Source organism: Oratosquilla oratoria, chromosome 12, assembly GCF_046742065.1.
Source record: "Oratosquilla oratoria isolate Oo_2021 chromosome 12, ASM4674206v1, whole genome shotgun sequence".
NCBI classification, from domain to species: Eukaryota; Metazoa; Arthropoda; class Malacostraca; order Stomatopoda; family Squillidae; genus Oratosquilla; species Oratosquilla oratoria.
Window position 1 is genome coordinate 53,665,932 of NC_134788.1, and position 21,421 is coordinate 53,687,352.

Here is a 21,421-nt window from a genome sequence, read left to right on the forward strand (position 1 = left end):
TGACCTGACCCAAGGTATGCATGTTATCCTCCGTGACCCAATCCCTGGTCATGACCTGACCCCCGGCCACGCACCGAGACTCGACAATGTCCGAAACGTCCGCAACGTCCGCATGCCATTTCATATTCAAGTTCAAATAGGTTTTTATATTGTCAAAGTTTGCTCTCCTGAAGTCCGGTACTCGGACGTTATTCGTACTTTTTAATTCTTCCCAAATAATATTAAATCTTATTTCTTGATGATTGCGAGAGCCTAGCCTATCTCCCACTTTTCCGTTACTCATTAGGTGCAGTGGCGGCGCCACGGGGGGGGGGGCGCTTTAGCCCCCCCCCCCAAAAAAAAAGGTGGCCAGCCCCCCCAACTGAAATGAGCAAATTGAAAATTTAAAACACTCATTGAAATAATTTTATTAAGTGGAATTTTTAATTGCCAGGCCTAAAGATTTGTCAGCCATCAGTGCTAGCCCTACCATTAACCCCCTCCCCTTCTGAAATGAGGATAATATATGTGTATTATCATATTACTATTACCCCCCCCCCCCAAAAAAAAATTGCTCAGCCTCCCCTTAGCCTCCCCAACTAAAAATTCCTGGCGCCGCCGCTGATTAGGTGCTTATTATTAGTTAAAACTAAGTCCGGAGTATTTTCTTCCCTCGTAGGATCGGTAATCTTTTGTTTTAGGAAATTATCCTGCATCACATCTAGGAATTTCTTTGTTTCCTAATCTATTACAATTTCCCGGTAACTGTTTCTATAGTTAAAAACTCCCATGATCACAACGTTTTTGTACTGGGACGCTCTGTGAATTTCATGAATCAGGGGATCAGTCTGCTCAATGCTGAGGTTAGGAGGTCTATCCAAGACGCCAACAATAACTTTCTTATTCTTGCCTATAATCTCTACCCAAATAGATTCCGTACAGTCCTCTTCCTTGATAGAATTGTTGATAATACAGTTTATTGTATTTTTAATTAAAAGTGCTACCCCCCCCATTCCTGCCAACCCTATCTATGTGAAAAACTTGTATCCTTCTATTTCGATTTCCGGAACGAAATTTTTATCAGCCTTGTTGATCCAGGACTCGGTAATAGCTATAATATCGAAATTCTCTACGCATGCTTTACCTCGCAGCAAATCAATTTTGTTAATTGTGCTTCTGCTATTTGTATAGTAAACTTTAAGTTGATCTTCCTTCCACCTGCTTTGGTGATTCCTTTCAAGTCCCTAAACTATATTCCGATACTTCCCCTCCACCGCTACTCCCACGTAATCTACCCGAAAAAAAAACCCTGTAGGATGCCTACTTCTCGCGCAAGGGATTCAGCAAGGAGCCGAAATCCTCTGGACGACAAGTGCACCCCGTCCCTTGTATATAGATGATTCCTACCGTAAAAGCGGTCCCAGTTGTCGGCAAATGCCCATCCATTGGCCTTACAATGTTTTGCCAGCCTGCAATTCATTGCAATAGCCTTGGAATGCAACATGCCTACAACTCTACGCCTCGGAAGGATTCCACATACAGCAGGAACACCTCCCCTATTTCTAATCTTGTCTAGTGCATCCCAGAACCGCGCAAACAATTCATCACTCCCTAACTTACCTATATCATTTCCCCCGGCACTTAAGCAAACTACAGGGTCCTTACCTTCCCCTACTAAAGACTCCTCAATCCTATTTCTAACATTTCCTATGCCCGCGCCGGGGAAACACACCTGCGTCCTATGTTTCCTATCTTTATGGCAGAAAGCCCTGTCTAAGTACCTCACTTGACTGTCTCCGACAACCAAAATCTTACCTGTGGGCAGGGATCCAGCGTCTGCCCTTCCCTTCTACTCTTAAATTTCATTTGTTTCTTCTTCCTGCAGATTCGCTAGTACTTGAAACGAGTTCTTGCAATCGAGCGGGGCTGGTTAGGATTTTTTTTTCCACTGTTCCGCATCTTATATATTGCCGTTTTCCATCCCAGCTCATAGCTAGATTGGTCTTCCGTATTTTGGGCCTTCGAGCGGAGAACTCGATTCTCCTCTATATGGCACTTGACAGCATCCTCCAAGGCTTCAATTCTACTAAGTAGTGAGTGTACCTCATCGGCGCTGAACACGGTAACACAACCACTCGCCATATCACCAATTGAAGCAGCTACCCGGTTGACTTGACCTGAGTAACGACTACTGCTCGATGATGCCGCTCCTCCGGTTGCTTCTGGGTGGGCCTTTACTCCTCCTTGGAACACTCATGCCACTGTACCTAATCTAATTCCCTCTCTCCTCCTAACTACTAATACTAGCCCCACCGTTCCTCGGTGGGTATCCCTCCCTTACTACACTCGTGTTCCCCCAACCACCCACGCGCGGTCCTTCCCAGGCACTGTCCACCCACGTCGATGATGCGAGGGCACTTCCCCCTCTGGCGGGAAGGGGGATACCAACGCTCGTGCCCTTTGACCCCCCTCCCCCCAATGGGAGGGGGGAGTTGCCAACCGCCCGTCCCCGTCCGCGCCACATACACTCACACAATAAAAATAATAAAAATAACAATAATAATAATAATGATAATAATAATAATAATAATAATGATAATAATAATAATAATAATAATAATGATAATGATAATAATAGTAATAATGATAATAATATATAAGTTTATTTGGCAATAAATACATGAAATACAGATAAAGGAAAACACATAGTTCGAAATTACACTTACAATTACTGAAGATAACACAAAAAAAGCATGTAAGCCTATTTCCATTGTGGTCATCATATCAATCCCAGTCTTCAACCCCGAGTCTCCTGCCCACACCTCCAAAGCCACGACTCCAGGAAATGAATATCCCTAATCGCCCGGTACCAGAAGCCCTCTTTTATACACAACTATATTTTCATTTTCTTACAGACATTCTTCCCCTCCCACAAAAACCGATCCCACGCGAGCGGCTGTTCTTACCTAGCTAGTCCACTACACGGACAACATATGTAGGAGGGGACCAGAACAGTCATGAGTCCAAACAGTACACATAATACACAAACATTATCATCGGTTTGTGAATAATACAAAATGTTCGTAACATACAGGATTGAGACTAAAATTCGAGCACCATCATATTAAAGGAACATTGTATTATGCATCAGGAACTACAGAATAGTACTAAAAGGTACCAAAACAGTATGAGTGAGTACCAGATCAGGTAAGTGGTCATTGCAAGGATAGTAATATATTTCAAAATATCAGGTAACAAAGCTTCGTCGTTGTTGTATTGAATTCTTTGTTTAGCTGACATCAACCAGAGTAAAACAGCGTAACTCTTAAGTAAGACAAAAAAAAAAAAAGGGATCTTTGATTGTTTACCGTACGAATAGCCACGAACGGCCAATTGTTGATCCAGATATTGATTGGGAGGAGACTGTTTATCTCAACCCAATTATTCACCAGTTTGATTACACACTTACTTTGGCAGTGAGTAGTTGTTCTAATCCACCCCCCCCCCCATAAAAAAATGCAGGTCCTCAAATGGCATTCGTAGGTCAGAGCAGACTTTGAGTTTGATACGTTGTTTATATTTCTAGTCTGTCAGAGAATACGAGGTTATTAAAATTTTCTACCCCTCAATGGACAATTTCACTTAATTATATGAGTGTCCTTTTTCTGGTCAAGTGTTAGGCCTGGTTGAGAGTAATTCCAGGACAGCAGATATTCAATTACCAATCCAACTGATACCTAACCTAACTAAACCCTCTACTCTAGTAGGGGTCCAGCTTTTTTAGGTAAAATTGTAGAAGTGGATACCTACGTGACATAGTAATGGAAAATTAAACAATGGTTTTGTAAACTATATATTAATGTAATATACATTATTATTACCAATCCAAAGAATATAAATTTTAGAGATATGTAGCATCCCTAAACACAGATTCTAAATTGTAATTCCTGCAGTAATCTAGAGTCGTTGCATACCTTAAGTAAAAATGTGCCTTGTTTGATTAGCTGTTGGCCCCTTGTATAAACATGAACCCCGTCATTATGCAGCAGTGGTCTATATGTCCAGATCAAATCCAAATTGTGTAGGCTCTGTTTTGTGTCCTCCCCTCAATTGACCTTGACCGGATGTGTCCACAAAGACTTCCCTCAAAATTAAGTTTAGTCTCCTAATTTGCTCAGAATTAATCAAGTCTCCTTTCATATTGTACTACAGTAGAATCCTGATTTAATGAGTCCCTTTTATTAGCTCGAGTTAATGAACATAATTCCATTCAACCAAGCATATTCCATTATTTGCAGTCATAATGATAATAGGCTGAAAAATTATTCAGGACATGAATCCACCTTTCATTATTCACCTGATTTGGATGGCAATTATTAATGCCGGTCAGTTTTTCTTAGATTTTCTTTATAATTATATTTCTGGCTGTGAGTTCTGCATTCTTTATCTAACATTTCTTATATTGTGAGCTTATTGTAGATATTTTTTAGCCCATTCCATCCATTTACCAATGCTACAAAACAAATATTTTCTGATGTTTGATTGTGAGCATTCCTTATTTATTTATGTATTTTTTTATCTTACCAATCACCCTATCATCTGATTCATTTAACCGATATGATTTTTAAATGATTTTTTCCTTTAGTCTCCCATGGAGTGACACCAGTATGGATCTGGCTTTTCCAGTTTCACTTGACCAATTTGTGTCAAATGTTCCAATTCTCCTTACTGCAGTAATATCATCATTGTGGATGTTTTGGCCCAGGACGTAAACCCACTCTGAGAATTGGCACAAGAGATAAAACACCAATTCCTGAAGTGGGTTTATGTCCCAGGTGAATATGCAGATAAACAATGAAACTGTCACATGATCCAATAATATGCTGGTTACTGCTAGGAAAAGGAAACAAAACTTGCAAGGGCTTTTCTGTAATTCATATATTCAGGGGAGATACAAAAGTGGTATAAAATCAGTTGCACCACTTTTGTGTCTTGCCTGAAGATATGAATTACATGAAAGTGCATGGGACTTTTGTATTTCTTTGTCTTTAGTTACTGTGTGTGTGTGTATATATATGGAAGAAAATACAAAAGAAACCGTTATAAAAGTAATCAAAGAGAAGGAAAATTTGGTGAAAGACACAGTTGACAAAGGCAAGTGCATTATGGTCCATGGCATACAGGACAAGCATGATATGTATAGATACCAAAAAGAATAGGAAGGGAAGGAACTAGTCAAAGAAATTCTGAAAGAAATACAGGATGAAGATCAAAGTCTCATTAAAGAAATCTACGAGATTCACAGGACAGGCAAATACTCAAAAGAAAAACACCAAAGACCTCTAAAAATAAAACTAAGAACACAAATGATGGCAGAGGAAGTATTATCAAAAGCGGTCAAACTGGCAAATAGCGAGAAATTAAAAAATATAAGAATACAAAAGGAAATGAGTGATGAGGAAAAAGAGAAGGACAAAGTGCTCAGAATTGAAGCAAGTGATAGAAATGAAAAGAGAACAGAGAATTTTTTTTTTTTTATGGAGAGTGCTGGATTTGAGACTGAAAAAATGGTATATCTAAAAAATGGAAACCTAAAAAAAATAAAAAATAAAAAAAAAAAATAAAAAAATAAAAGTGGCATACACAAACATCAATGGTATGATCTCTGGAATCAAAGAACTAAATGACTATCTAGAAACAGAAAAACCTGACATCATGGGCATAGTAGAGACAAAACTGAAAGGACCGCTATTAACAAGCATAGTGAAACATGGTTTATATAACCACTGGGCAAAAAACAGCTGATAAGCAAGGAGGTGTCATGATATTGACCAAAAAAGGTTTAAATGTAACGAAGATAATCAAAGGTCAGGGAAATACAGAAGTAATTATGATTAAAATGGCTAACAAAAATATGAAAAGCAGAAAATTTGTAGTAGTGTATGTACCACCTAAAACCCATGCATGGCCAGATAGTGAACATTCCAAATTATTGGAAGAAACAATAAAGGTGCTAAACGAATCACTGAAAGAGAGTGGAAACAGTAATCATGGGCAATTTTAATGCAAAAGACATAATTTAGGAAGAAATGACAGTCAAGGGGGGAGATGAACTCTGGAGCAACATGCTACTAGATATATGACCATCGAATACACTCTAACACAATGGGTTAAGGAGAATACTAGATGTAGAAACAATGAGGAACAATCAAAACTAGACCTAGCATTAACCTCTGAACCAGATATTGTGAACAGAATGGTGTATAAAACACCAATTGGAAAAAGCGACCATATACCAATAGAGTTTGAATTAAAAGAACAGAACAACATAGAAATGATAAACATAGAGAAGGAAGATTTATGTACAACAAAACTTTGTAGAACTAAGGAAATTTTTCCAAAATGCAAATTGGGATAGGTTCTCTAAAAAGGAAACAACTATGGATGACAAATGGAACATGTTTAAAGAAAATTATAAAGAGGGAGTTAACAAATATGTACCAAAAAAGAAACAAAAGAAATTTATATAAAATGTTGGTTCAACAAAAGATGTAGTGAGGCTAAAGCCAGGAGAGATAAAGCATGGAAAAAATGGAAAAAAAATACAGGAAAACATCCAAATGTCAAACATATAAAAAAACTTAGAAATGAGTATGTAAACATACGCAGGAAAGAAAAAAGCGAATATGAAAGGGATGTCATAGAGAAATGTAAGGATCAACCAAAACTCTTTTACAGATGTGTAAACGACAAACTAAAGGATAAGCATGATGTAGTAAAATTGCGTGAAAGAGATAAAGAGTACATAGACGACACAGAGATGGTAGAAGTTATGATCAGACACTTCAGGTTTGTTTTTACAATTGAAAGCTCACAACCCCGGGAGGACAAACAACTAGAAAGTTCACCCATGATGAAGAAAATAAAAATAACACGGAGGGAAATAAGAGACCAAATTAAAAGCCTAGGTGTTAGAAAGTCGCACGGACCAGATGAAATTGCAAATTGGATATTGTAAGAGTGTATAGATGAACTGACATATAAACTACACAAGATAATAGACTTCTCATTTTAAAAGAGGGAAAGGTACCGCAAGATTGGAAAGATACAAACATAGTACCAATATACAAAGGAGGAAACAGAGAAGATCCTACAAACTTTAGACTGGTGTCCCTCACAAGCACAGTAGCAAAAATATGCAAAAAGGTTATCGGGAACAGATGGACCAAACACTGGGAAGAAAATAAAATAATAAGATCAATGAAAGGGGCCTTCGACTACATGGATGAAGAGATGGTTAAGAAAATAATTACTAAATTGATAAGACCAAAACTAGAATATGCTATATCAATGTGGGCACCAAGCACAAAAAAATTAGAAAGAATCCAAAGAGCGGCAACAAAGATGGCACCCACACTATCAAATTTGACATATGAACAAAGATTGGAGAAATTACAGCTGTCAACATTGGAGCAGAGAAGGGAAAGAGGCGACCTGTTGACTATCTTCAGAATTATGAAAGGGATGGAAGTTCTCGATAGAAATGACCTATTGAAATGGGACAAGAGGACACAATAAAAGACTAAAGAAGGACAGTTACAGAAGAGACCTGAAAAAGAACAGTTTCCCGCACAGAGCAATTGTTGTCTGGAACAAACTAAACGGTGAAACAGTGAATGCCAGAACTATACACGAGTCAAGAATAAATTGGATGTTGAGAGATACGAAAACAGGTCACAACTAGCATAGCTCCCATTTCGTAAAATACAACTAGGTAAATACACTCACACACACACACACACACACACACACACACACACACACACATGCGTAAATAACCACTAGGAAAAGTAAACTAACGAAGCAGAGCACTTTCGTGTAATTACATCTTCAGTGCAGATACAAAGAAGGAATTATAAGATGAAGAAACAAGGTACAGAATATATGACATAGTGAAGAGGGCATTCGGAGAGGTAGTGGAAGAAGTACACGTGACGGACGTATGGGCCGTCCTGGTAGCCAACAAGTATGGGACGTTTGGGCCGTCCTGGTAACCAACAAGTATGGGACAACTGCTCATAATTTATATTACAATTCAAACAATTTTGAAATTTCATGAGAAATAAAACTATCTAATTTGTACAAACCTTGATGAAGATTAACATTTATCCCCTTACTAGATTTGATCAAACTGCATTCAATTAAATTTCTTTCTGTTATGTTGTTGTTGTATGTGATGACTTAAGCGTTATCCCAGTCAACTGGGTGGTTAAAATGGTTCATGTGGTTGAATATACCGCATATATATATATATATATATATATATATATATATATATATATATATATATAGATATATATATAGATATATATATATATATATATACAAACATATATAAACATATACTGTATTTACCTAGTTGTATCTTATGGGAAAGGGAACAATGATCATGGTGTCCTCTGTATCTCGCAGTATCTAAATTGTTCTTAAATTTGTGTATGGTTTTTACACACACTATCATTTCATCCAGTTTGTTCCATACATCCACCACATTGTGGGGAAGCCTGCTCTTTTTCAGGCCTCTTCTATAACTGTCTTTTTTGAGTTTCTTTCCATGTCCTGTTATATTTCTTGTATCCCATTTTAGTAAGTCTTCTCCATCTGACTTCCATACCTCTCATGATTCTATAGATGGTCAACAAGTCTCCTCATTCTTTTCTTTGTTCCAGAGTCGGTAACTCTAGTATTGACGGTCTCTCTTCGTATGACAGTTCCGAAAGTGTGGGGGCCATCTTTGTAGTTCTTTTCACCAATTTTATATTTTCCTGATATCCTGTTTTTACTTTTTCCAAATTCCATTATACTACATTTCTTGATGTTGAAGTCCACTTCCCACTTCTGACTCCATTCCCAAAGTTTGTTTAGATCTCTCTGCAGTGACTCAATCTATTTCAGTGCTCACTTTTCTCAACAATTTTGCATCATCAATAAAGAAGTTCATGTAACTGTGGACACCCTTGTCCATGTCATTCACATAATAGCAATCATTATTGGAACCAGTACCAATCACTGTGGAACTCCACTAATCATCTCTTCCCAAGTAGAACCTTTTACCTCTGAGCACTATAATTTTTCTTCCATGCAGGAAGTTCTCCATCCATTCCATTAGTTTACCTTGTACCCCTCCAATGTTTTTCAGTTTTGTATGTGGTACTTTATCAAAATCTTTTTGTAGATCTAGGAAAGCATAATCAGCCCATCTGTCCCTTTCCTGTATTATATCTAATAGTCTTCAGTATGAGCAGATCAGATTTGTGGTGCGTGATCTTTCCTGTATGAATCCAAAATGTCACGGGTTTAGTACATTATTCTCTTCTAGATGTTTTGCCCACATATTTTTGATCATTTTTTCACAAGTTTTGGCTGCAGTACTTGTAAGGGAAATCAGTCTATAATATGATGGGTCTTCCTTGTTACCTCCTTTATGTATTAGTATGATGTTAGCATTTTTCCAGTCTTCTGGTATTTTTCCTTCCTTAAGCAAACAACCTATTATATTGTATATTTTGCCTACCAATTCTTCTTTACACTCCTTTAGTATCCAGTTTGTAATTTCATCTGGGCTGTGTGATTTTCTGACATCAAGGCTAGTTATCAGATTCCTTATTCCAGGTTGTGTTGCTATTATTTCCCCCATAGGAATGTGTTGAGGTATGGCTGTTGTATTTCTTTGGCTTTGTCTGTATTACACTGTGTGGATGTAATTATTTCATCTGTTTAGGAAGAGATTTGTATTTTTGAGGTGTGAGGTGTGGGTATATCATGCATGTATAGATTAAAGGTGGGGTAGTCTGTCCCTAAAATTTCTGGTGTGCAATGATTGACCATTATTTGACATATAGTCATTTCTACCTGCCAAATACTATGTCATGATACCCACACAGGTATTCTACTGAATATGACAAGAAAAAATATGTAAAGCACCTCTACAATATCTCAGGTCAATATTATTGATTATGTTTTGGTTAAATAATAACAGGTACACCACTTATCAGTGTATCTTAAACGATGTGACTTGCATCACTTTATAAGTCAGATGAATGAGATGAGCTGAATAAATCTTCCTAGAGTTGTTCATAGTTAGTCAGGTCTTGTGAGCCCAAACATGGATTTTTTTTTTTTAGTTATAACAAAATATACCTTTTTGGCCAGCTGGGCCATTCCCCAACACATCTCATGACCTGAGGAAAAAGCTAGAACAAAAGTTGAGTCATTCTGATCATGATGGGGTGTGTATGCATGTAGATTTTAGATTATTTTCAGCACCTTTCTAATAAAGTACAAGTAGAATGCAATATATCATAGCACCCTGTTAGTGTTTCTACACATGTTGGGGATGGCAAGTACAAAGAATCTGTTTAGGTATGAAGGGACTTGAGTATGAAATGTTTTGTGTGCAAAACATCCACAATCTGATTACAGTGTAATACACAATTTCAAAAAGTTACATGTCAGTCTTATAATTACATTTTTTTTCCAGGATGAGGATAACTATCACCATTTCTTTGGAAGAGCTATCTGTAGATTTCATATATATATGATGAAATGGATCCAGTATGATATCTGCAGCACAGGTATGTCACGAGTCATCTTAGATATTGTATGATGACCCACACAAGAGAGAATCCTAACCAGTGTGACCTGTATAATTCTACTTTCTCACAAAAGGGTGATCTCAAATGGCACAAAAGTCACCTAAAAACATGTGGTGACCCACTCAGGAGAAAGTCAATCCACTGTGAGCTGTGAGATTCTGCTTTCCCAAAAAAAGATGGTATTGCAAAGCATATGAAAACCCAAACAGGAGAAACGCCTTTCCAGTGTGACGTGTGTAATTATGCTTTCTCACAAAGGGGTAATCTCACACAGCATATGAAGACCCACACAGGAGAGAAGTCTATCCAATGTGACCAGTGCAATGGAGCTTTCTCATGAAAGAATAACCTCAAATTTCATACAGTGACCCACATTTGAGAGAAGCCATTCTAATATAGCCTGTGCAATAAAGCTTTGTCACAAAAGAATCAGCTGAAAGATCACATAATGATCCACATAGGAGAGAAGCCTTTCTAATGTGACCTTTGTGATTCTACTTTCTCACAAAAGGGTTCTCTCACAAATCATATAAGGACCCACACAGGGGAGAAGCCTTTCCAGTGTGACCTTTGTGATTCTGCTTTCTCACGAAAGGGTCATTTAACACAGCATATAAGGACCCACACAGGAGAGAAGCCTTTTCCGTGCGACCTGTGCAATTCTGGTTTCTCACGTAAGAGTAGTCTTACAAAGCACATGAGGACCCACACTGGAGAGAAGCCTTTCCAGTGTAACTTGTGCAATTCTACTTTCTCACAAAAGTTTAATTTAACACAGCATATAAGGACCCACACAGGAGAGAAGCCTTTCCAGTGTGACATATGTGATTCCACTTTCTCACGAAAGGGTTCTCTCACACAGCATATGAAGACCCACACAGGAGAGAAGCCTTTTCAGTGTGACCTGTGCAATTCTGGTTTCTCACAGAAAAATGATCTTACAAGGCACATAAGGACCCACACTGGGGAGAAGCCTTTCCAGTGTGACCTGTGTGACTCTGCTTTTTCAGAAAAAGGATCTCTCACAAAACATATGAGTACCCATACAGGAGAGAAACCTTTCCAGTGTGGTCTGTGTGATTATGCTGTCTCACAAAAGAGTTCTCTCACAAGACATATGAGGACCCACACAGGAGAGAAGCCTTTCCAGTGTAACCTGTGTGATTCTGCTTTCTCAGAAAAGGGTTCTCTCACACAGCATATGACGACCCACACAGATGAGAATCCTTTTCAGTGTGACCTGTGCAATTCTGGTTTCTCACATAAGAGTGCTCTTAGAATGCATATAAGGACCCACACTGGAGAGAAGCCTTTCCAGTGTGACCTGTGCGATTCTGCTTTTTCAGAAAAGGGTCATCTCAGAAATCATATAAGGACCCACACAGGAGAGAAGCCTTTCCAGTGTGACCTTTGTGATTCTGCTTTCTCAATAAAGGGTTCTCTCACACAGCATGCAAGGACCCACACAAGAGAAAAGCCTTTTCATTGTGACCTGTGCAATTCTGGTTTCTCATATAAAAGTGATCTTACAAGGCATATGAGGACCCACACAGGGGAGAAGCCTTTCCAGTGTGACCTTTGTGATTCTGCTTTCTCCCGAAAGGGTCATTTAACACAGCATGTAAGGACCCACACAGGAGAGAAGCCTTTTCAGTGCGGCCTGTGCAATTCTAGTTTCTCACATAAGCTAATTCTTACAAAGCATATAAGGACCCACACTGGAGAGACGCCTTTCCAGTGTAACTTGTGCAATTCTACTTTCTCACAAAAGGGTAATTTAACACAGCATATAAGGACCCACACAGGAGAGAAGCCTTTCCAGTGTGACATATGTGATTCTGCTTTCTCACAAAAGGGTTCTCTCACACAGCATATGAGGACCCACACAGGAGAGAAGCCTTTTCAGTGTGACCTGTGCAATTCTGGTTTCTCAAAGAAAAATGATCTTACAAGGCACATAAGGACCCACACTGGGGAGAAGCCTTTCCAGTGTGACCTGTGTGACTCTGCTTTTTCAGAAAAGGGTTCTCTCACAAAACATATGAGTACCCACACAGGAGAGAAACCTTTCCAGTGTGGTCTGTGTGATTTTGCTGTCTCACTAAAGAGTAATCTCACAAGGCATATCAGGACCCACACAGGAGAGAAGCCTTTCCAGTGTAACCTGTGTGATTCTGCTTTCTCACATAAGGGATCTCTCACAAAACATATGAGGACCCACACAGGAGAGAATCCTTTTCAGTGTGACCTGTGCGATTCTGGTTTCTTACGTAAGAGTTCTCTTACTAGGCATATAAGGACCCACACTTGATAAAAGCCATTCCTATGTGAACAGTATGATGCAACTTCCTCACAAAAGAATTGCCTCAAATATCACATGATGACCCACACAGGAGAGTAGCCTTTCCAGTGTGACCTGAGCAATTCAGGTTTCTAACAAACGAGGTCTCTCATATGTCACATGGTTACTAAAACTGTTGAGAAGCCATTCCATTGTGACCTGTGTAGTGAAAAGTGTTCCCTCTAAGTTTTATGCCTATGTGTGTGCACACATGTTTCACAACTAATACACAAAGGAAAAAATGTGCACACGCAAGGCTTTTAAGATGAAATTGAATTGTTCTAGATAAACTTTATGATTTTATAATGATGAATTCAAAATAAAAGAAAGATGTGATCTTGAGAATCTGTCAATGACCTTTAAAATGTAAGTGTACAATTTCATAATGTCACATGTGGGTTTAAGATGGTTTGTATTGTGTTTAACGGTTATTTATCACCAGCACTTAATCATTCAAATTAATTAAATCAAGAAGAATGTTTACAATTTCACTCCCTCAAATTAAATACTCTTAATGGCCTGAATAACAGCATGAGCAAAAAAGATGATGATGAAAATATGGCTACTTAAAGAGCTTTGCTTAGTTAGAAAGTCAAATAAGCACAACACTGAATCAAAGCCAAAGGAAAGATTAGAAATTAAAAATTATGAAAAGGGGAAAGGGAGGTGTTGGAAAGGCCCATCCTGACTTTCTAGTTGACTTTAATTGAAAGGTAAGCAAAGGAAAACAAAAGAAGGCAACATGTCAAATTCAAAGGAGGCAAATGGTGTGGTGCAAAAAACAAACTATGCCCATTCACAGGATAGGTTCTCAGAGGATGGTCAGTGTTTGATATCTCCTGTATTTCACATTATGATTTCTCATTTGGTAGTGAACATGTTAATGCCCTTTGTCTTGAATATCATAATTGTTTTGGCTGATACTACAGAAATGATTAATTAGTCAGTTTAATGATTTCAAATATTCTGTGCAGAAAAAAATCAAACCCAAAATGATATGAGATTTTACACAAATGGTGGTATTTGCTCCTCAGAATGAACAGTTATGTGACTTGGCAATGTTGATGGATATTGGACGAACCTTCCTTGTGTCTCATGCAGACTATGAGCGAGGTTTTACCCAAATGAATAAAATAAAGAACAAACTTAGAACCAATTAGGGGAATGTCATTTGGATATGCTTATGAGAATGAAAAGCTACCAATTGTATGGGAATTCAATCACTTTAGATAATGTGTACAAAGAGTCGGTGAATGCCAAAGACAGAAGAGAGAAGAAATAAGGGGAAGCTAGAACTAATGCTGATAATTGGTAATGGGCTCTTTTATTATGTATATATTTATTTGCAAATTTAGACATTTTAAATAAAGGTAGTCAGTCATCAGTGTTATCTTTTTTACTTCATTTCATTCTACTAATCAAATAGATATATACCAAGAGCTTTTTCCTCCTTATAAGGGAGGTAGGTAAGTCAGAGGCACATACCTATTCCCACCCATTTCACTCCGCCTTTTCCAACCATCCCATCTCAGCTCTTCATGGATGATGGGTCATCCCTGCATCCTGCCAACTGCCCCCCTGGGTCAAACGCAATGCAGCAAGACACAGTGTATCCACAGCAAGGCCGTTTCACTTAATTGGTGAACCCCCCTCTCCATCCCCTCAAGCAGGAAAGGAGAAGAGGAAAAATCCCTTCAGGCTGCATCAAAATATCATTCATAACAATATCACCCATACACATTCTCCACTCAAACCTATTTTCTGCCTTCTACCTTCCTTGCTCAACAGACATTCCCCTCATGATGGTCGTCCCCTCAAGTTCATTCTCCCCACCTCTGCCTTCCACACCTCTTATACTAGTCTTTCACCACTCGTTCTTTCCATGTGTCCGAACCATCCCAGTAACATTTCATCAGCCATATCTGCCATCTCCTTTTCCACTCCTGCTCTCCTCCTCACCTCCTCGTTTTTCACTCTATCCAACCTTGTAACCCTTACTATACTTCTCAGACATTCCATCTCAAACACATTTAAAATTTTCCTCTCTGCCTCTCTTAAATTCCAAGCCTGTGCCCCATACAATGCCATCAACACAATCATCCCTTCATACATTCTCCTCTTTGCATCCATTCCCAGTTGCCTATTTCTCATACCACTTTTTAATCTTCCATGACATTTACTTGCTTCTCTCAATCTACAATTTACCTCCATTCCTCCCGTTCCTGCCATACATACTGAATATTTTTGTCAGCTCTGTCATTGTCACACAAAGGACTCTTGAAATACAAAATCAGTCGTTGCAAAGCACATAAAAACAATAGTCACTACAGGTACTTTGCGCATTTTTTCCTTAAGTGCCCTTGGTTTAGCACTCTTACTAACAACAACAGGCTTCAGTCTGTGGGAGCTGTCAGCATTACCACAGGCCATAACTGACAGCCTGTCCTTTACAAGTATCCTGCCGGTAGTGCTGCTTATCTCGGTGGAAACCTGGGTGTTACTGGGCAGAGACTTCCAATATAACCCGCTTTCATCAGCGATTTAAATTTGAAAGTCGTTAATGCTCCACTTCACTAAACTCAAGAAACCTGTCCATAGACGGATCCACAGCACTGGCGTCGGCACTAAGCAGCTCCCCAGTGATAGCTTTGTTTACGATGGCGTGGCGCCGTCGAAACCACCGCAGCCAGCCATCACTACACTTGAAGTTGGTGTGGCCAAGATGCTCAGCAAGTCTCTGTGAAGTATGTTGTATATGCACGCCAAAGACGTCTGGGGGGGGGGGGGTGCCGACCGCCCGTCCCCGTCCGCGTCCCATACACTCACACTCATACCACACCCCGCCTTGATCTCGAGATCAACCTACCCCTCGTCTCCTCCTTCCTCTACATCATAGTCCTGCAGCCAGCCACCTCGGCGGACGCCTGTCGCGGTAGGGTCTCCGAGTCATCGCCTCCTCATTCGCTGTCGCTCGGTAGCCTTCCTCCTCGTCGCCTCCTTCGTTCACCACACGACGCCGAATATCCAAGATGTGCCGCGGGGGCACTCCCTCAACAGAGACATTGTTCCGTGAGTGCACCTCAGCTCCGTCACTGTCCTTCTCGTCCACCCACTGTGACGTGCACTTTCTGTCCTTTGGCCTCACCCATACCTCCCCCCCCCCCACCTGCACTGAGGCGTACTGGGCCTTCTTCGGCATTGGCCGGCGGTTCCGGCCCTTTCAGCGGATGCCGCCAATCGTATTTGAACACGGCCTTTTGCGGGACCGAGCGGTCGTCTTGGCCTGACCTGGGGGACATGTTATACCAAAAAACTGCCTCCGTCGGCAGTAAGTTAAGGTGCCTAAGCCTCTCTTCGTAAGGCAAATTTCTGTGTCCATGTATCATTTTGGCCATTCTTCTCTGTACTGATTCTAGTGAATTGATGTCCATTCTGTAGGACGGAGACCAAAACTGTAGCGCATAGTCAAGAATGGGTCTAACCATCGCTAGAAAGAGTTTAATAATTACCTCTGCACTTGTATTCCTTACTGTCCTAGCAATGTAACCTAATGCTCTGTTAGCTTTATTCATGGCGCTAATGCACTTTTTCCTAGTTTTAAGGTCCGGACTCACTAGAACTCCCAAGTCTCGCACTCGGTTTTCTCTAAAAGTGTGTTATCTAAGCTGTATCTATTTTTGGGGTTGTGTAGCCCTACGTTTAACACGCTACATTTAGAGATATTGAAGTTCATTTGCCATTTCACCGACCATGTGAACAATTTAAGATTATCCTGCAGAATCTCTACGTCGTCTCCTGACCTAATTAGGCGTCCTATTTTAATGTTGTCCGCAAACTTAGTAACATCACTATTTATCCCGTCGTCTAAGTCGTTATATACATAATGAACAACAAGGGACCCAAAACCGAGCCCTGGGGGACCTCACTAGTAACACTGCCCCACTTATATTTTACTCCAGTTATGGTGACTCGCTATTTTCTGTTACTAATCCAAGCTCTAATCCATTCTAACACTTTTCCTCCTATGCCATGGGCTTTGATTTTATTTAGTAGTCTCTGTTGTGGCACCTTGTCGAACGCTTTGCTAAAGTCAAGGTAAATAATATCGTAATTATCATTGTTATCTGACGCCTTACATACTTTAGTGTAAAAGGATAGATTAGTCACGCATGCCTTACTCTTGGAGAAACCATGCTGTGAATCACGAATTAAGATACGTCTTTCGATGTGTTCCCTGAGTCTATTTACTATTACTGATTCAAGCATTTTTTCCTATAACCGATGTCAAACTGATTGGCCTGTAGTTGCATATAGACAATCTATCTCCCTTCTAAAACAGGAACAACGTTTGCTTGCCTCGAAGCCGTAGGCATAAAACCAGTGTTTACTGATTGATTAAATATTTCAGTTAACTGGTCGCAGATTTCAAATTTACATTCCTTTAGCATTCTAGGAAAAATTTCGTCTGGACCCGGGGATTTTGTACCTTTAAGTCTTTCAATCTGCTTGACTACTTCTACTTTACTAATGCTGATATTAGATAGACTACTTTCTTCATCCCCTCTGAAAATCAGATCGCAGTCAGGTACTTCATCTAACCTCTCCCAGGAACTGCCCACTTCCGTCGATGATGTGAGGGCACTCCCCCCTCTGGCGGGAAGGGGGATACCAACGCTCGTGCCCTTTGACCCCCCTCCCCCCAATCGGAGGGGGGAGTTGCCAACCGTCCGTCCCTGTCCGCGCCACATACACTCACACAATAAAAATAATAAAAATAGCAATAATAATAATAATGATAATAATAATAATAATAATAATAATAATGATGATGATGATGATGATGATGATGATGATGATGATGATAGTAATGATAATAATAATAATAATAATACTAGTGTAGTGGTTTGGTTCGAACAAGCCAGGGAAAACGAAATTCACTTTGGTCTCTTATTCTAATCTCTTTGGTAAAACCACAAGTAATAGCCACTGGTTAGTGGATCTGATCAGTCGTAGCTGGACGGTGAGCCTAACGTCAGAGGCGGTGGCGGATGATGACGGCGAGGCTCGATGGGACTGCTACAAGACTGGACGAGATGTTGTTGCTGCTGCCGTGGCTATTACTATTCTGCCCTGACTGGCCGCCGCTGCCCTATTTAAGGGTCGCTCGCGGCTCAGCGTAGTTGGCAAGAGAGGTCGCTAGCCGCTCGAGAACCATTTGCTGGCTCCTGATTGGCCAGCTCATATTCACCTCTTGCCAACTATGGGAAGTGTGTGACCGCCTGTGGCTGCGTCACTACACCACTCCCCCTCTCTTCGAGAGCGGGCGTCGAGGGAGATAGGGAGCGACGCGCGCGACGTGGTTGAATCGGTGTGGCCTTCGTATCACTCGCCCAAAACGTGTGGTCATTCCATCAGGGGGCATGTCTGGCGAGGAGGGCCTTGATGGAGGGGGGCTCGAATGCAGGGTGGTGTGGTCGAAGTCAGATGCCTGGCGAGGTGGGGTCGGTTGAGTATGGAGCTGTGGAGACATAAGGTTGGGTGAGAATTGTTGCATTGCATGGTAGAGTGGGGGCGTAGGGTGGGGAGGATCTTGCGGGGTGCCGGGAACAGTTGTAGAAGGATGTGGTTGCGGGGTGGGAGAAGGAGAAGGGTTCGCTGTCGTGTGCGTGTGATCTGTGTATGGTGAAGAGTCAGGGGCAGGAGGGGAGTGTTGGTTTGGAAGGGAGAGTGTTTCGGGGGGTGAGGAATGACTTGGTTCGGTGGTGAGGATGGGGTTAGGACCATGTTGTAAGATGTATTGTAGTGGCCCTGGAGGGGAGTGTTGGTTTGGAAGGGAGAGTGTTTCGGGGGGTGAGGAATGACTTGGTTCGGTGGTGAGGATGGGGTTAGGACCATGTTGTAAGATGTATTGTAGTGGCCCTGGAGGTTTGGTAGGGGGATTGATGGGGAGATGGGCCGGCTTGAGCCTGTCGATGGAGACGCTATCCGGTTTGGCACCTCGGTTGATCACGAAGTACTTTGGTGATCTGCTGAGGACTCGGAAGGGGCCGTCGTATGGGCGCTGAAGAGGAGCTCGTGTGGAGTCTTTCCTGACGAAGACGTAGTCACTTGTAGACAGGGCCGGGGGAAGGTGCTCCGGCTGTGGTTGTGGTGGACGAGGGGGTGTTGGCGAATGTGTCCTTGATGAGTTGGAGGAGGGCGTGACGATCCGGATCGCCGACGGCAGGCGTGGCAATTTCCCCAGGGAGGCGAAGGTTCTCAGCGTAAAGTAGCTGCGATGGGGAAATGTCATTGTCGACCTTAGGTGTGACGCGGATCGTGAGAAGCACCAGGGGAAGGGCGTCGACCCAGTCGCATGAGGGTTGTGCCTTCAGCGACTCCTTCAGTTGGCGGTGGAACCGTTCCACGAGTCCATTGGCTTGGGGGTGGTAAGCGGTGGTCCGGTTACGTTTGGTGCCAAGGAACTTGAGGAGGCTGGACCATAGGTCAGATTCGAACTGGGAGCCCCTATCGGTGACAATGATGTGAGGTGCGCCGAATCTGGATACCCATCCAGAGAGGAAAGCACGGGCGGTCGTCTCGGCGGATATATCCGGAAGGGGGATCGCTTCTGGCCACCTGGTGTACCTGTCGATACACGTAAGGAGGTAACGCATGCCGCGAGAAGGCGGAAGGGGGCCCACAATGTCCACATGAACTGACTGGAAACGTGCCGTTGGTGCAGGAAAACGCTGGAGTGGTGCGTGGACGTGGCGCGTAACCTTGGCCGTCTGGCAGGGGAGGCAGGTCCGGGTCCATTGTCTGACATCCTTGTTGATGCCTGGCCAGACGACTCGATCCGTGATGAGGCGTTGTGTCGCGCGGATGCCCGGATGACTGTGGTCATGGAAGGAGGAGAAGACGTCCTTACGGTGACAGGCGGGGATGTACGGACGGGGTTTGCCTGTGGAGATGTCACACCACAATGGTACGGGGTTGTTGGGAAGCTGTCTTAGCTGTAGGGACGAGGTGTCGTGCATACGTAGGAGGCGGAGTTCACCGTCGTTGTTCTGAGATGCGGCGATGCGTGCGTAGTCTATGTTGTGGTTAGGGAGGATGCTGGAGGTGATTCTAGACAAGGCATCGGCTACCTGGTTATCCTCTCCCTTGATGTATTCAATGCGAGTATCAAATTGGGAGAGGAAGGACAGCTGCCGGGAGACTCTTGGGGAGTGATGGTTGGAGACTCTGTCTAGGGCATGGGCGAGTGGCTTGTGGTCTGTAAGGATAACGAAAGGCCGGCCTTCCAGGAAGTAAAGGAAGTGCTTGACAGCCGAGACTATGGCTAGCAGTTCCCTGTCAAAGGCGCTGTAGCGAATTTGAGGAGGGTCCAGACGTTTGGAGAAAAAGGCGATAGGCTGGAGCTGGCCGTTGATCTTCTGTTGGAGGACGGCGCCAATTGCTGTGGAGGAGGCATCAGTGGTAAGGAATGTGGGTGCGTGAGCTACTGGGTAGGACAAGCGGGCGGCTTCAGCGATTGCCGCCTTGGCTTGTTCGAATGCCTGGGTCGCTTCGGAAGACCATCTCACAGGTTTGACCGACCGCTTGGAATGGTTCTTGGTGAGGTCGTTCAAGGGAGCGAGTTTTGCAGCTGCGTTGGGGATGAATCTGTGGTAATAATTGACGATTCCTAGGAATCGTCGGAGCATCTTGATGGTTGTTGGCTGTGGGAAATCTTGGATTGTGTCTACTTTCTGAGGGAGAGGATACAGACCTGCTGTTGAGATGCGGTGTCCGAGGAAGTCGAGAGATGAAACTCCGAGGAGACACTTGGACGGATGTACCCGGAGGCCATAATCTTGGAGGCGGCGGATGAGGAGGCGGAGGCGTTGGCGGTGTTCGTCGTGGGTATCGGAGGCTACGAGGATGTCGTCGATGTAAACGGTGATGAAGTCGAAGTCTCTGAGGGCATGGTCTATGAACCTCTGGAACGTCTGGGCGGCATTCCGGAGGCCAAAGGCCATCATCTTCCACTCGAAGAGGCCGAACGGAGTGGCTATGGCTGTCTTCTGGACGTCTTCCGGCGCTACAGGGATTTGATGAAACGCCCTGACCAGGTCAATTTTGGAGAAGACCTGCTTCCCGTGAAGCTTGAAGTGGAAGTCTTGAGCGTGAGGGATGGGGTAGCGGTCGGGCTTCGTGATGCGGTTAAGTTGACGGTAGTCACCGCAAGCCCGCCATTGGTTGGGCGGTGGGGGTGGCTTGGGAACCATGTGGAGTGGTGATGCCCAAGCACTCTCCGATGGTTGGATGATGTCCTGGTCTAGGAGTTCTTGGAACTCCTGTTTGGCAGCGGCCAACTTCTCTGGGGAAAGTCGTCGAGGCTTGCTGTGTACTGGCGGTCCAGATGTCTGGATGTGGTGCATGATGTTGTGAGGGGTGGTGGTGGTGTTGGTCTTGTCTGGCG

The 21,421-nt window shown here is 42.4% G+C and overlaps 1 protein-coding gene across 5 annotated transcripts; it reads left to right on the forward strand.

The window, feature by feature from the left end:
* Positions 1 to 2,958: 2,958 nt before the first annotated feature.
* On the forward strand, positions 2,959 to 13,312 carry LOC143031776 (uncharacterized). 5 transcript variants are annotated; one of them, XM_076196042.1, is made up of 2 exons: positions 2,959 to 3,186; positions 10,520 to 13,312. In XM_076196042.1, the coding sequence occupies exon 2, from the start codon at positions 11,332 to 11,334 to the stop codon at positions 12,943 to 12,945; it is 1,614 nt and encodes a 537-aa protein (XP_076052157.1). In that variant the 5' UTR covers positions 2,959 to 3,186; positions 10,520 to 11,331; the 3' UTR covers positions 12,946 to 13,312. The 5 variants fall into 5 exon arrangements, with proteins under 5 accessions (XP_076052157.1, XP_076052160.1, XP_076052159.1 ...); XM_076196045.1 differs by having other exon boundaries at positions 2,959 to 3,170; XM_076196044.1 differs by having other exon boundaries at positions 2,959 to 3,153.
* Positions 13,313 to 21,421: the final 8,109 nt, after the last annotated feature.